Source organism: Arachis ipaensis, chromosome B9, assembly GCF_059453495.1.
Source record: "Arachis ipaensis isolate K30076 ecotype BB chromosome B9, ASM5945349v1, whole genome shotgun sequence".
In the NCBI taxonomy this organism is placed as follows: domain Eukaryota; kingdom Viridiplantae; phylum Streptophyta; class Magnoliopsida; order Fabales; family Fabaceae; genus Arachis; species Arachis ipaensis.
The window spans coordinates 26,390,566-26,407,728 of record NC_142444.1 but is presented as its reverse complement, the minus strand read 5'-3'; the positions used below and the strand labels follow the sequence as shown (position 1 = coordinate 26,407,728).

Here is a 17,163-nt window from a genome sequence, read left to right as displayed (position 1 = left end):
CAATGACCTAACCTATTGTGCCATAAATCATAAGAATCAATAGCAGCAGAAAATGCCTTAGGATATACATGAAGCTTATTAAAATAAATATGAGATTTAGCATTATTATTGGTTGATCTTGCAACATCAACATAATTAAACTCATAAATATCCAGGAATTTTTTGAAAAAGAATCTCCTTGGTGGCTTGAGATTTGACATAGCATACATAAGCATGAAACTCAAAAAATAATCATTATCAACACAGAATTTATAACTAATTAAATTTTGTGCTATGTCAGGAGAATAAAGGAGTTTATTCAAGAGAAATTGTTGATGAGTGTCAAGATTAATTAAAAAAAAGCGTCGTCCAGAGTGTGCAATAGATGTACCTGTACCATTACCTAATATAATTTATTCAGGGTCATTATACTCAGAAGCAACAATAGGATGGTTTGGGTCTGGAGTAACATAATGACTTGCACCGGTATCCAGTAGCCATGCAGGATCAATCATAGATGAGGGTATTGCAAGGTATGCTCTTGGTGTATGATAGGATGGTGGTGGTGGAACGGCAAGGGTGGAAGGAGATTGTGATGCAAGAAGACTATTGGGAGGTGGTTGATAGTTCTAATCAAAACAATAGAAGCAGCTAAATATTATATCGCCATATCTGCCACAAAATTGGCAAGAAAGTCTGAAATCTGAATTGTTGGATCTACCACTCCTAAAGAATCTTCTCCCTCTCCTTCTTCTCTCATTGAAATTTTCTCTTGAGGGTGTACGTCCATACTGTGAAGGAACTTGAGTATAATTTGCTTGGAAAGATCCTAAATCAGTCCTTTGAATCTCTCAAACATATTTTCATGAGCCAACAATAATGCCTCAACCTCAACCAATGTAATTGAATCTGATTTAGTCTTTATTGAGGAAATGTACAAAGCATAATCCTCACAGAGGCCTTCAGTTATGGCATTAATGTGATCCTCTAAAGATAAGTTGTATCCTATATGTTAGGCACTAGACAAATGACACAATAAAATATAGAGATGAAAAATTATATATTTGTATAAAATGATTTTTTTTTGAAAATTACAACTTTTCTTTATCACAAGGAGATTACAATAACACTCTCTCTTGACAAAAGGAGAAGATACTTCTCGCTACATATATCGGAGAAAACTACTCAAAGAATATTATGTTATTCTATCTGGATGACTTGATTGAAAACAAAATGAAAAGATTTTCAATTTATAAGCGAATATCTATTATGTAAACCACCCGTAACATGATGTTACTATTCTTTCTCTCTCTCCACCATCAAAGTTTGATGGATATTATGTAGGAGTATTTTTTCTTCTTTCATTATTTAGTTTTCTTTTTTTTTTCTTTTCTATAATTAGCTTTACTAAACTTACAATCTCCCACTTAAAGCTAATTTTAGTAAATTTTTAAAATTCATATTACTCATGTATTCGATAGGCCATATGAAGATCTACACCATTCAAATTTTTCAGTGTTGATTGGTTTTGTTATGGCATCTGCTAGGTTATTGTTAGTGTGAATCTTCTCCATATCAACACTTTTTTCCTCTACTACTTTCCGAACAAAGTGATATTGTATTCCAATGTGTTTCGTTCTTGAATGAAAAGCAGGATTCCTTGCAATGTGCAAGGCACTCTGACTGTCACAATACACAAGAATCTTCTGTTGTTTGTGTCCAAGTTCCTCTATCAACCTTTGGATCCAAATAACTTTCTTGCATGCTTGTGTAGCTGCCATATATTCAGTTTCTATAGTAGATAAAGCTACAACAGTCTATAATTTAGATAGCCAGCTCACAGCTCCTTCTGCAAGCATGAACACATATCATGTAGTAGATTTTCGTTTATCAAGATCACCTGCAAAGTCTGAATCGACATATCCATTGACAATGAATTTCGGTCCTCCAAAACATAATGCAACATTTAAGGTCTCTTTGATGTATCTCAGGATCCTCTTAACAACATTCCAATGCTCTTTACCCAGATCTGCCATAAATTGACTTACCACCGCAATTGCTTGAGAAATATCTGGCCTTGTACAAATCATGACATACATAAGGCTTCCCACTGCTGATGCATACTATACTCGAGACATTTCCATCCTCTCTACTTCACTGTTAGGGCACGTACTTGAGGATAATTTAAAATTCATAGGAAGTGGGGTTGAAATTGGCTTACATTCTTACATATTGAAGCGTTGCAAGATCTTCTTCAAATAATTCTTTTGCGATAGCCAAATCTTTCTATCCTTTTTGTCTCGGTGGATTTGCATACCTGAAATCTTGTTTTCTAGTCCCAAGTCTTTCATATCAAACTCCCTAGCCAACCGTGTCTTCAATTCCTGGATTTGATCTTTGTTGGGACTTACTACCAACATGTCATCCACACACAACAGCAAAATGATGAAATCATTATCACTAGACCTCTTGTAATAGGTACAATAATCTGAACTAAGTCTGTTGTATCCAATGCTAATAATGAAAGAATCAAATCTCTTGTACCAACACCTTGGCGCCTGCTGAAGACCATACAAAGATTTAGTTAACCTGCAAACCAAGTTTTCTTTACCTTGTTCTTTAAAACCTTCTGGTTGGAGCATATATATCTCTTCTTTAAGTTCTCTATGAGAAAAAGTAATCTTTACATCTAATTGCTCTAGATGTAAATCAAATACAACACAGCCAAAATTACTCTGATAGTAGTTAGTCTCACCACTGGAGAAAATATTTCATTGAAGTCAACACTTTCTTTCTGAGTATATCCCTTGACAACCAATATTGCATGATATCGTTCCACCTTATCATTACTATCTCGTTTGATCTTGTAAACCCATTTGCTACCAATGGGTTCGCAACCTGCTGGAAGTTCAATAAGTTTCCAGGTATAGTTCCTATGTAATGCCTCGATTTCTTCTTGCATTGCTGTCATCTACATAAAAGCATCTAGATTGCGCATAGCCTCCATAAAAGTTATTGGCTCTCCGTCTTCTATTAGAAGACAATATGCATCATGGTTTGTCAAAACATAATTTGAGTTCCATGATGGTGTTCTTGTTTATCGAGTGGATCAATGAACTTTTATGTCATTGGCCTCTATTTCTTGTTCTTCGTGATGTGGTTCTGCTTCAGAAAGATCACCTTCTCTGCATTTTTTATCTATTTGAACAGTGGTTATTTCTTCAATAGCGCTGTCATTTTCTTGTTCTCTTTGCAATTCATCTTCTGTAAATATCACATCTTTGTTGACAACTACCTTGCGGGCAGTGGGATCCCACAAGCGATACCCTTTAACTCTGTCAGCATAACCTAAGAATATACATTTCCTAGACTTTGAGTCCAGCTTTGTTCTTTTCTGGGAATTGTACATCACGTACACAGGACAACCAAAAATATATAAAGAAGAATAACTAGATGGCTTACCTTGCCACATCTCCATTGGTGTCTTCAACCCAATTGCAGTTAATGGTGACCGATTTATCACATAACTGGCGATTTTAAAGGATTCTGTCCAAAAAGACTTTGGCTAAACCTGCCGTTTGCAACATAGCTGGTGCTCTTTCTAGGAGAGTTTTATTCATTTGCTCTGCTACACCATTTTACTGAGGCGTATATGCAACTATAAATTACCGTTGAATACCTACTTGCTTGCAAAATGTTAAAAAATCACCACCGACATATTCTCTTCCATTATCTATCCTTAAACACTTGATCTTCTTTCTGGATTCAAGTTTCAATTTTTGCTTTAAACTCTTTAAACATCACAAACACGTCTTACTTCTTCTTGATCGGGTACACCCATAGCCTCCTAAAGTAATCATCAATAAATGATACAAGATAATTTGCTCCTCCTAGGGACATCTCCGGTGATTCCCACACATCAAAATGAATTAACTCCAATATGTGCTTGCTTCGAGCAATTGATCTACCAAACGTCAATCTATGTTGCTTGCTTGTAACGCAGTGCTTACAAAACAGTAAGTTTATCGATTTGAGCCCGTGAATAAGATTACGTTCCATAAGAATCTTCAAGCCTTATTCTGGCATGTGGCCAAGTTTGCGATGCCATATCATCGTCATTTCTTCTTGGTTTGCTGAAGCAACTGATGCCTCTACCTCTTGAAAAGTATCTCCCATAAGCATGTATAGATTTACGACAATCTTTTCTACATTTATTACCACAAGAGCACCTTTAACAACTTTCAAGATCTCACTTTCAATATGGATCTTGCAACAAAGATCATGCAATTTTCTAATCGACAACAAATTCTTCTTCAAGCCTTTCACATGTCTTACCCCTTGAAGTGAATGAATAAAACCATCAAACATTTTTATTTTGACAGTACCTATTCTAACAATTCCTAAGGCATGATCGTTTCCCATAAACATAGATCCTTCCAGGATAGGTTCATATGTACAAAACCAATCACGATGAGGAGTCATGTACCAAGTTGCTCCTGAATCAATAATCCAAACATCAGTGAGTTGTTTGGTGCCTTTAAAACCAATTGTTGCTTCACCATACAGGATTTCTCCATCATCAAAGGTACTCACAACACATCCTTGAGAACTTGATCATTTTAGAACCTTCTCTATACTCTTCTTATTTCGACAATCTTTCTTGAAGTGCCCTCTCTTGCCACAATTGTAGCATTTGAATTGCTTCTTTTGTTGTGACTTTAGTCTACTTTGGCTCCCACTAGAACCACGCTCCATTGATCTTTCCTCTCGTCATCAATAGCACCTCTGCTTGCTTTGAGTTCTCGAACCTATCTTCCTTATTCTTGCGCCTGGATTCCTCCTCAAGAATTGCAGCAGCCATATCAACAAAAGAAAGATAGTCTGTCAAAACATTATTGGTTAACTTAACGATGAGCTGATCATATGAATCTGGTAGACTTTGAAGTAAAAGCTCTGCACGTTCGTTTTCTGCTATGTTGTAATCCAACTATGAGAGTTGGAAAAATAGTGAATTTAGATTATTGATGTGATCTGTTGCTGATGTAGATTCACTCATTCAAAGAGTATAAAGTCTTCTCTCTAAGAATATCTTGTTGTGAAGTGACTTGACTTCATATAATTTGGTGAGAGCATCCCAAATTTTTTTTCTATCCTTTTCTCTGCTACACTTGACAGGACTGAATCACCAAGTGCCAAGTGTAAGTTTGCAACGGCATTGTCATCCATCTCCTTCCATTTTTTTATCTGTAATCCCAATGGGTCTACCTTCAATTGTTGTCATGCAATTGTCTTTTCTCATAATTGTTTTTATTTTCAATTTTCATAAGAAAAAATTACTCCCACTGAATTTCGGAATCTCATACTTTGCTGCCATTTTTTTAGATGATAACTCACAGCGGAAAAAAAATATTAATCAGTAATTTTTAGCTCTGATACGACTGTTAGGCACCAGACAAATGATACAACAAAATATAGAGATAAAAAATTAGATATTTGTATAAAATGACTTTCTTTGAAAATTACATTTTTTTTTTATCATAAGGAGATTACAATAACACTCTCTCTTGACAAAAGGAGAACATAAACTATTCAAAGAAATATTATGTTATTCTATGTGATGACTTGATTGAAAATAAAATAAAAAATTTTTTAATTTATAAGCAAAACTCTGTTACGTAAACCACCTGTAACATGATGTTACTATTTTTTTCTCTCTCCACCATATTACATAAGAGTATTTTTTTTCTTTTCATTATTTAATTTTTTTCTATAATTAGCTTTACTAAATTTACACTATAGCAGTCAATGAATTTACCATTTTTTTTTATTTTATTCAGATATTCTATTGTAGATATACCTTACTTTTTGATTATTTTAAGTTATGCTTTCAATTGCTGTGCTTTAATCTTAGAGATCTTTGAAAAAAAAAAAGTCTTCAATTGAAGCCCAAGCGGCCAAGCCTGATGTGCAAAAGCACATTCTAACATTTTGTTCTTGAAGCTTGTGTCTGAAAATGCGAGAATTCAGGTCATAAGGTAATCAACTTTAATCTTCCATTGCTTGTATTTTAAGCTTTGGTTGCACTATCTTCAAATTATGTTGGAACATTCTCTGGGCGTTTATCACATGGAGTGCCAATTGTCGTGAATTTTCTATAAGCTTATCCAAGAGAGGTGCAGTGAATGCATTTGAATTAGAAGAGGTTGATAAAGAAAAAACTAAAATGATAGAAGTCATAGATCGTAATTCTGAGTTTTAGATACCATGAAAGAATCTTAGTAAAGATGAACTATAACAAAAATAACACAAAAACTAAAAATATATCGTGTGTTTAATTACTCAAGAATAAAAAAGTTAATTTCTATGTTTTCACCAAATAAAATACAAGATTATATAGGCACCTAACAACCTTTTTAAAAAAGAAAAGTGTAACTTATCCTCACTAATTTCTCTAGCTGATTTTGTTTTGATTATATAACAGAATCAGAAATGATTTAACCAACTTTAATAGCAATTTCTGCAGTATTGACTTATTTTATATGTCTAATAGCAGTTTCTGCACTATTAACTTATTCTATATGTCTAATACATGTACTCCCATAATTAAATAAAATTAATATTATCTAATTTAATTAACATTATATATGTATTAACCATTTTTCTAGTAATTCGTGTTATTTCCATGTCTTACACCTACCCCCAGAAATTCATAGGTCTTCTACATGATTTATTCATTAACATTTTGCTCAATCTAATTTATGGGAACACCTCATGAATTATTTATTTATTTTTTGCTCATGCTAACTCTTCATGAATTAGTTTCAGAACTATAAAATGTAATTCATGTCCAGAATCAGATTTAGTATGTGGATATGTGAATTTTTTTTACATTAATTTGTAGTATCTGATCGAATTTTATATTGTAAAATAAAATCTATATGAAATCCACAAATTGCATATAAAAAAAATTATATAGAAAAAATTGGTCTAAAAAATATATGTAATATTAGTTCTAAGTTATTTTAAATGTGTAAATTTTTATATTTGTTACATGGGAAAACATGTAGAGTAACTTGTTAGAATAATTAGTAGGGCACCGAATTTGATGGTCCCATAACAAAACATGTTTTTTAACTGTTAAATAGTCTGTTTCTAATTTTAATTACAAATTAACCCCATATATTTTATTTAATCATAAAACTATTTTTTATTTTATAAATTATTATTTTATCATTCATCTATTATGTTTATTAATAATTAGAAACAAAAACAATAACGAATTAGATCTTTCATTGATCGTAATAACTTTTTGGTAATCCCAATCGATTAAAAGTTTATCTTTGATCTATTACATCCGTCGAGGATTTTGAAATCGTGTTTCTTAGAAAATCAATTGATTGGATTAACAAAATAATCGATTGAATTTCAGGTTTCCCATAACTCAATCGATTGGACTTCAGGTTACCACAAAACAATCGATTGAAATTTGCAAGGCAGTATGGTTTTCGCAAAAATCAATCGATTGGTCATATTACCCAATTGATTGAACAATGACTAGAATGTAGGTTTCTTATAATTCAATCGATTGTTTATATTACCCAATCGATTGAAGGCCGCTATTAAAATGATATATGAAGGTTTAATCGATTAATATGATAATACAATCGATTGAATTTTGTACGTGACTAATGGTATATTCCAATTCAATCGATTGGTATGATCATTCAATCGATTGAAATGTGACGTAAATAAGTTTTTTTCTGCATTCAATCGATTGGTAGGATAATCCAATCGATTGAATTTTGAATAGCGACGTTCTCAATTTTCATATCGTTTTTATAAATTTTGAATCGCCCCGTGACTAATGGTTTATAAATTTTCATATCACCCAATCGATTGAGTTTTGGAAAACCTGAAATTCAATCGATTGTTTTGTTAATACAATCAATTGATTTTCTAAGAAACACGATTTTAAAATTCTCGACGGATGTAATGGATCAAAGATAAACTTTTAATCGATTGGATACGATCTAATTCATTATTGTTTTTGTTTTTTATTATTAATAAACATAATAGATGAGTGATAAAATAATAATTTATAAAATAAAAAATAATTTTTATAATTAAATAAAATATATGGCGTTAATTTGTAATTAAAATTAGAAACGGACTATTTAGCAGTTATTGAAAAACTTAAAAAACATATTTTGTTATGGGACCATTTAATGGTCCAAACGTTCTGGGACCATCGAATCCGGTGCCACTTACTGTATGATCTTAGCAGTAGAGATATCTTCATTTGAAGAAATACCATTTTCTATGAATTTGTTTTGCCTTTTACAATACAAGAAACTATACAAACTGAGAAAGTTGAGCATGAAACACATCCAGATTTTTGTGTACATGATTTACATACATTTAATGATCCCTTGTGCATTGAAATTCAACAAACAAACACACAACCAGGATCACAACAAATTGCATTTAGGACCTCATCTTTAGATCATGCACCATCAGCATCCTCTCATACCAATATTCCTATTCAATCTTCACACACTCCTACTATGCAGCCATTAAGAAGGTCCACTAAGGAGACAAAAAATCAACATACCTTACTGATTTTCAATGCATGACACTTCATTAGCTCTATTAGCTACACCAGATTTCAGCACAACTCATTTTTCACAATGTCTTCATGAAAATTTTTTTGAACATCAGTTTGATATTATTCATGATCTGAAACAAAATTTCTTGGAACATTCCACCCTGCTATTTTTTGAATCCGCAATACCAGATTCAACCTTACCCCTCATTCCATTATGTCCATCCTCCATTGAATTTGTCAATCAAACCACCTTCCAGCCAATACACACTAAACCCAAATGCTATGCTGAGGCTGTCACTAATCCAAAATGGCAAGAAGTGATTAATGTGGAGTTAAATGCTCTAAAAGAAAATAAGACTTGGACTCTAACACCTCTTCCAGCTGGAAAAAAAACTGTAGGTTGCAGATGGGTGTTTAAATTGAAACTCAATGCTAATGGAACGGTGGAACGCCACAAGGCCAGATTAGTGGCACAGAGCTTCGCCTAGACGGCTGGGGTGGACTATCTTGAAACATTTAGCCCTATTGTGAAGATGACAACCCTTCGAATCTTGCTTACCATTGCAGCAGTCAAAGGCTGGTTCCTGCATCAATTGGATGTCAACACGGCCTTTTTACACAGAGATCATGCAAGTTAGTTCGTTCCCTTTATGGCTTAAAACAAGTCAGCAGGCAGTGAAACACTAAGCTCACTTCCACTCTTCTTTCGATTGGTTACTGTCAGTCTCAAAGTGACTATAGCCTTTTCACCAAATCTACATAATTTGGTTTCACAATTATACTAGTATATGTTGATGACCTAATTGTTTTAGTGGATGACATGGCAGAAATCACTTTTATCAAACAGCATTTGCATCATTTGTTCAAGATCAAAGACATTGGTGAACTGAAGTTCTTTCTTGGCTTGGAGGTGATTCGAAGTAAGAGAGGGATCATGGTGAATCAAAAGAAATACTGCTTCGATCTCTTGAAGGATTATAACCTACTAAATGCCAAGCCAGCAGAAACACCAATGGACTACACCATCAAATTGACCAAGACTTCAGGAAATCTGTTGCAGTCCAATACAGAGTATAGAAAGCTAATTGGAAAATTGATCTATTTGACTAATACTAGGCTAGAAATTGGATATGTTGTTGGGAGACTAAGCCAATACTTGAATTGTCCCACAAATATACACTTTGAAGCAGCATTGAGAGTTTTGAGATACTTAGGAGGAACACCAACCAAGGAGCTGATGTTTGCAATTGACACAAATTTAACACCCATTGATTTTTCGGACAGCGATTGGGGCACTTGTTCAGATACAAAGAGATCAACCTCAGGCTATTGCTTCTTCATTGGCACTTCAATTGTGTCCTGAAAAAGTAAGAAACAAAGTACGGTTGCTAATTCTTCATGTGAGGCTAAATATAAAACCCTAGTAATGGCCACACGGGAGGCACAGTGGATCACTTATGTGCTGCAAGATCTGAGAGTAAAGCTGAAAAAACCCATTGAAATATACTATGATAGCTAATCGGCATTGCATATTGCTGCTAATCCAGTATTTCATGAGAGAACCAAACATATAGAGATGGATTATCACATTGTGAGAGACAAATGGCGAGAGCAAGTCACAAAGCTGCTACCCATCTCCACCCACAATCAAGTGGCAGACATATTGACAAAAGCGTTGGCTCCCAATCAGTTTCAACAATGTTTGAGCAAGCTGAGAATGATGGAAAGCATCGATTCTAGCTTGAGAGGGGGTGTTACATGAGAAAACATGTAGAGTAACTTGTTAGAATAGTTAATAGTTCATCTAGTTGTAAATAATAATAATAGTTAGTTAAGAGGCTAATTGTTGTTATTTAAGAGTTACAACCAACTATAAAAGTTAGTTAGAAATCTAATTCAATGAAATCAGTTTTTGAGACTGTGAGAGAATTCCAATTTTCTTTCTAGTCACAATTTTTCTTCCAGTCTCTTTCTGAACGCTTCACCATTTTAACAATATTGAAATTGTATTTTAATTTGATATATTTAATTAAATTATATTAGATTTTATTATGATTATGTTAAAATTTTTTAATTTTTTTTAAATAAATAGAAATCTATCACAGAAATAGCATGCAGACATAGCGGGGCAGCGGCGGGGTTCCCACTTCCCATGGAAAATTGGAAACCATTCCCATCCCTAAATTTATATTATGAGTGAATGTTAATATTGTATTCATTAAGAAATGTTATACTTCAAAATTCAAAAGGACATGGTTAAAGGCTAGTTTGGCTAAACTTCTTAAATAAGTTCTTTTGAAAAAGGAGATTAAAATATAAAGATTTTTATTAATAACAATTTTTAAATAAATTATTTTGTGTTTGAAAAGTTATTATAGAAGTCTTTGTTTTAAAATTGTGTATTAAATAAGAGTGATAAAATAACTTTTGAAAATAGGAGAAGTCACATTTTTTAACTTCTTCAAAAACTCTTAAATAACTTTTTAAAAAGTTAAAAGTTTATCTAAAAAATTGTATCAAATACTATTAATGTAACTTTTTATAAGTTAAAAGTAAAAAAAAGTAGCTTTTGAAATTTTCCAAACGGACTCTAATAGTAATAGACATAGTGCCCTAATAAGATAATTCAACAAAAATAAGATTTACTTTTTCCTTTTTAATATAAGTATTTCTTTCATTCTTTTTAGATTATTAAAAAAATATATTAAATTTAGATCACTGGATTACCAATAATGTATCAAACAACGAGATTAACTTCTTTCATTTAAGTTATTCTTCCAAGACTAGTGAAAGAAACCAGTGAAAAAGAGATTAAGAAAAATTATTGTTTGTAGAAAAAATAATTAATTCTGGATACTTGCTTAAGTGACTCGCTTAATCCAAATTGGTTATACGTATATGACATATTAGTCCCTTGACAATGAAATGAAAATAAAAACTGCCATGAAGCCAATAAAACATCTGTGATAAAAATGCACCTGTTACAGTGTAGCAAAGAAAGAAACAAATGGTAGGTTTAAAAAAAAAGAAACCAGAAGAACAATCCTTAATTAATCCTTGTATTGCAAATTCTATCCCACAGACAATAATTAAGAAGAACAAAGGTAAAAGACAATTAATATTGGTTACTTTTGTCTCACAAATATAAACACAAATCAGGATTCTTTTTTTTTTTTTTTTTAGCAAACCTATATACAATAGAGCAATAATCCGTTGAATTTGGAATTAAAACTCCTCTTTCCCAAATTCAAACAAAACCTATTTATTTTTCTTATGATAATTGAATCACCGACATTCAGATACTGTTATTAGAAATCCGACTAACCATATTTAACTAGATTGACATCTCACAAAAAATTTCTCAATAAATACATATTTTTTAATTTCTATTTGAGATTATTAATTATGAAATCAAAACCCGTCATCTATATATAATAATTCATTAGTCAATAAGAAACTCATAAACAAATCTTCAATCTGCGACGGATTAGTCTTTGTCTTCGCGACAGACAGAGAATACAAAGCCTTTTATATATGTCCAAAAGCTGCTGTGAGCTTCTGAATGTCCTTTGAAAAGAAACTTGCCATTTGAGATGGTTCTTGGAACTTGGTATTATTATTATTATGGTGAGGTAACATAATGGGCCCTGGTGTATCAGGTACCAAATGGTGTATATCTGGCTTGATTTCATTGCAAAATGATTCAGAAGAAGCAAGCATTGAGACTGGGTTATGAAGGTAGTAATAATACTCATCCCACTTGGATGATAATTCTTCTAACTCTTCTATGCTCATGTGAATTTGGTATTGTTCCTCTTTCAATCCATAGGGTGCAGTATTAGAGATATTTTCAGGAGAGTTCGAAGAAGAAGAGAAAGAAGGCTTGTAAAGGAAACTAGAATCAGTAGGAAGAAATAAATTGGTTGCGGTTGTTGGTGTAAGAATAGAAGTGGTATTGAATGGAAAATCAGTGTTGATATCAAAAGACCTTCCACTACTGTGGCTATACCAATTAACTGAATTTGAATCTGATGATGATGATGCATGATTTATCATCTGAATTGGAAAACCACCCATGAAATCTGAGTGATGATGGCAACTCATTGAAGATGCTCTGTTTTGCACATAGGGAGTTGCATCATCTGATTTGTTCAACTCATTGGACGATGCTTCTGCTGTCTTTTCTTGGTTTCTGTTGTCGTTGTCCTCGCCGCCGCTGCCTTTCTCGGCCTCCGGAATCTTCTTGTGTGTCACAGGGTCTATACCTCTCTGCCTCAGCTTCTTCTTCAAGCAAGAATTCCACAGATTCTTTATCTCATTGTCGGTCCTCCCCGGCAATTGTGCCGCAATTTGCGACCATCTGAAAAAAAAAAATCAGTAGTCATGTAAAAAATAAAGGTGAAAACTCACGTGTAGTTGTCTTCATATGAAGTTAATAATTGAGAATCATTAGATGATGATTTAGTCAAACTTATTAAATCATCTAATGAAGACAACAGTACGTGAGTTTCTATCAAAAATAAATATAAATGTCCTTTTTAATTTATGACGGACAAAAAATCTCTTTATAATTTAAATATTTTTAGTAAGTCTCTAACTATTTAAGTAATTGGTCTAAGCAAACAGGACTGCTTAGACCAATTAGTTAGAGGGCCATTAGAGGAAGGGAAGGGAAGGGATTTGAATTGTTATTACCTATTGCCCAATACTCCATGAAGCTCAATGATGAGATTCTCTTCTTCTTGTGAGAATGTACCTCTCTTCAAATCAGGCCTTAAGTAATTTATCCACCTAAGTCTGCAGCTCTTACCACACCTTTGCAAACCTGTTAATACATTATTATTTACATTGACAAGAGTATTAAAAAAAGAAGAAGAAGATTTAAAGGTAGTGTTAGAGTACCTGCTTGCTTAGGCACAGAGCTCCAACATCCATGACCATACTTAGTAATATGCATGAGAAGTTTCTCATCCTCCTCAGGTGACCACAGACCCTTTCGAAGCTTCTGATTGTAACAGCAAGAGTGCCTTCTCATTTTTAAATTAGTGATGATGTTGAATTAATTGAAGCTTTTAGCTTAGCTTAGCTTCCAAATTAAGACAAAGTAGTAGTATTGTTTATTTTTATTCCAATAATGTAGATTTAATAAGGTTCGATAGACAGATGATATAGGAAGGAAAATGAAGTGGTGGTGGTATCTATGGGAAGAAGTTGAATTAGAATATAAAAGTGAGCCTAAGCCGCATGAAAGATAGAGATATATATCTTATTCCTTAAACACTATATATATATGCTTGAGAACTATAACTTAATTAATATTTGTAAATTAAATAAAAAATATGAGAAACCAATTTAAGCTTACGGTATTTTTATTTTCCTTTTTTTGGTGTGTGTTTATATTAATGTGAAAGAGATGAGACAATGTGAAATTGGACACGTTGTGTTGTGATATAGCCATAGGGGGATGGGAAGGTTGAATTTGGCAAGGTGAGAGAAGATAGGGGTTGATGAATAGTGTATCATGTCTTTTGGAAGCTGTGAGAGCATTGCTGTCTTTTGCATGAATAGTGGGCCATTTTTCACTTATATTATAATCAACTCATCAAATTGTCGGAGCAAGAAAAAGAATAAATAAAAACAAGTGTAAAATAATTGACACTTGAAGAGTTATTCATTTTTGTGTAATTGTAAGTAGGAGAAATTGAGTAGTAATTATCTAATTTTGATATAATTTTTTCATATTCATTTAATGGTTGCAGGTTTGAGTTTTACTTTTATTTTTTTAAAAGAATATCTAATTTTAGAAGTACACATAAATAAATTTTGAAAATTAAATTCATGCATGATTGTATGATAAATAAGTTGCTTAGAGATTAAAACTTTATTTCCATCAATTATGTAGTCTTCACAAGAAAAGGGAAGCAATGCTTAGAGAGAGATAAAAATGTTAACCTTCGTTTTTATAGGTGAACGCTAGAAAAAAAAAAAAAAAATATATATATATATATATATATATATATATATATATATATATATATTAAAGCGGAAATGTTTGGTAACCAAATAAAATCAGCCAAAAATAGTCATAACTTGTTTTATTTAACATTTATTAATTGTTGCAATAATTAATTAATGCTAAATAAGACAAGTTCTGGCTGTTTTTTTGTATTCAAATCCGCAATCTTTAAGTTAGCGTTTGGTGGAGAGACAGAGACAGAATGACTGAGACTGAGAGACAGAGACTGAGAGACAGAGATTGAAATAAATTTTAGTATTCTGTTTGGTGCAAAATAAGAGACAGAAATTGAAACAAGAATAAAACTCTAATTTAATTTGCACAAAGGGTAAAATTGGAATTAATTAATTGAAATGAGAGTATTTTAGGTATAAAAAGTTATTAAAGTTTCAGTCTCCATCTCTAAAAATTTTAGTCACCTGTGTCTCTACTTTTTGGAGGTACTGAAATACTGAAATTTTGGAGACAGAGACAGAAATTTTAGTACCAGTCTCTGAACCAACAAACACGATACTGAATCTCAGTCTCTGTCTCAGTACCTCAAAACAAACGCTACCTAAGTGAATATGAAGAGACTATACTATTTGAAATATAGTTTATTTGAAGGAATATTTTATATTTACTCTTTAAATAGGATTTATATATCCTTTTGGCTCATTATTTTATTTATAGTAAATGATCATGTTTAATTTATTAATTCAACATATTATTAATTAAAAATAAAAAGTTTCCTCTCGTAATATTTTTTCAAAAATAAAAACACTAAAAAAAGAAACTTCCACAAATTAGAGTATTATTTGATAGTTTATTTTTAATGCAGTTTTTTGTTGCAATAATTATATAGTGACGTAATACTGACGTTGTAATAATTTGTTATAAGAAATATTGATCTTTTTTAGTTGTTATAGGTAAATTATTACATGCATAGCGAAATTTTCATGTCAAACTCTACGTACGCTACACAGTGTCACAGTCTTTGCCCATATCCTTATGTCTGTTAAAAGCGAAATGAGAAATACAAATACCCCTTTTTACTAGAATTGGAAAATTGGTGACTCAAAATATAATAAAATTAAAATATATAGGATTATCCATCCATTCTCTACTCTACTCTACTCTGCAATCCATCTATGTCATGATTTCTTTGAAAAGTTACATCATTACGTGGAAAGAACAATGGCTTTTTTCTTTTGTATTTTTATAAAAAAAATAATGCATCATATCCTTTACCTGTTGAAATCCACTTATTGCTCCAAATTATTCTACTAACCTTATTTAATTTGCCAGTTTCATCTTCAAAAAGAGAGAATTTCTCTCAATTCTCTGCACTCAATTGAATTTTTGAAATAATGTTGACGCTTACTATACGAAGTATGAGTAAAACCTATAAAAATTAGCTATGTATTAATGTTGGTCACGTAGACGCATACACATTCAAATAGATGATGATGAGTAGTGATGGCTACAAAATTTGGAAAAATAGTCTATAATTCTCTTTAGCACTTTTAATTTAAGCAAAGCTTTTATTAGACAACTAACTATACTAGAAGCTAAGGAGACCCGCGCCATGCGTCCAGCGGTAAATTAATGATAGTATATAATAAATATTAAAAATTATTATATTTTATAAAATTAAATTAAATGTGTAAATTAAAATTAAATTTAAAAAGTATTTTATTTAAAATAATTTATAGTACAAAAAATTTAGATATTAGAGTTATATGTACAAAATGACATTTTTATTTGGTGGTTTGATTTTTGTATTTGTTTTAGTTGATGAACTTGATCTTTTTATGTGGCGCTCGTCCTCTTTTTTTTTATTGGTTGTTGTTAGAGTTGCTACTTTTTTTCTTTCTGTGTAAGTTCTTGTGAAGGCATGTACTTTATGAATTATTGAGTTATATGTACTTTCTATTGTGTTGTTTGTTCTATCTTTGCAAGTATGTTCTTCTTCCGAAAATGTATCTTAAATTTGTATAGTTTTCTTTCTCCTTAATCTCTTGATGGGTATGTGTTCTTCGTCTGATGATATTAGTGTTGGCGAAGTTGGTTCCTATAATCAATGAATAATTTAAATTGGAAATAAAAATGATATCTAAAATAACTAAAATAAGTGAATTTTTTTTTAGTATTACCTGTTTTATTTGTTGTAATGAGTGTTGAAATTTAGTGTTTTCAGTTGGAATAAATGTCTTGGTAACAAATGAGTGTTGAAATTTAGTGTTTTTGGTTGGAATAAATGTCTTGGTAACAGTGTATTATTGAGAAATTTCTTTAAGATTAAAATCATTTACATTGACTTCAAATATAACTAAGGTTGCACAAATTTTTCAATTGGGGTGGTGCTTCAATGTCATTATTTTTCTTGGCTATTAGATTTGAAGCAGTTGTACCCAACAATTTTTTTGCTTCGCCATCAAATAGTACAAAAGTTGTTGTACCACTTTGATCTGAAACTTTTAATTGAATTTTGAACCTAAAATAAGTATTGGGTTAGTAACTAATAATTTTATAGATGTAATTATGAAAAGTATATAGAGTTACCTTATTGTTGGAAATTGTG

General features: G+C 31.8%; 1 protein-coding gene across 1 annotated transcript; it reads right to left on the bottom strand.

Moving 5' to 3' along the window:
- Positions 1-11,864: 11,864 nt before the first annotated feature.
- Positions 11,865-13,821, bottom strand: LOC107616698 (uncharacterized). The gene is made up of 3 exons (XM_016318643.3): positions 13,487-13,821; positions 13,280-13,409; positions 11,865-12,944 (listed from the first exon to the last, which is right to left on the bottom strand). Exons 1-3 carry the CDS (start codon positions 13,617-13,619, stop codon positions 12,113-12,115), a joined length of 1,095 nt encoding a protein of 364 aa, XP_016174129.1. The 5' UTR covers positions 13,620-13,821; the 3' UTR covers positions 11,865-12,112.
- Between the last annotated feature and the right edge of the window lie 3,342 nt (positions 13,822-17,163).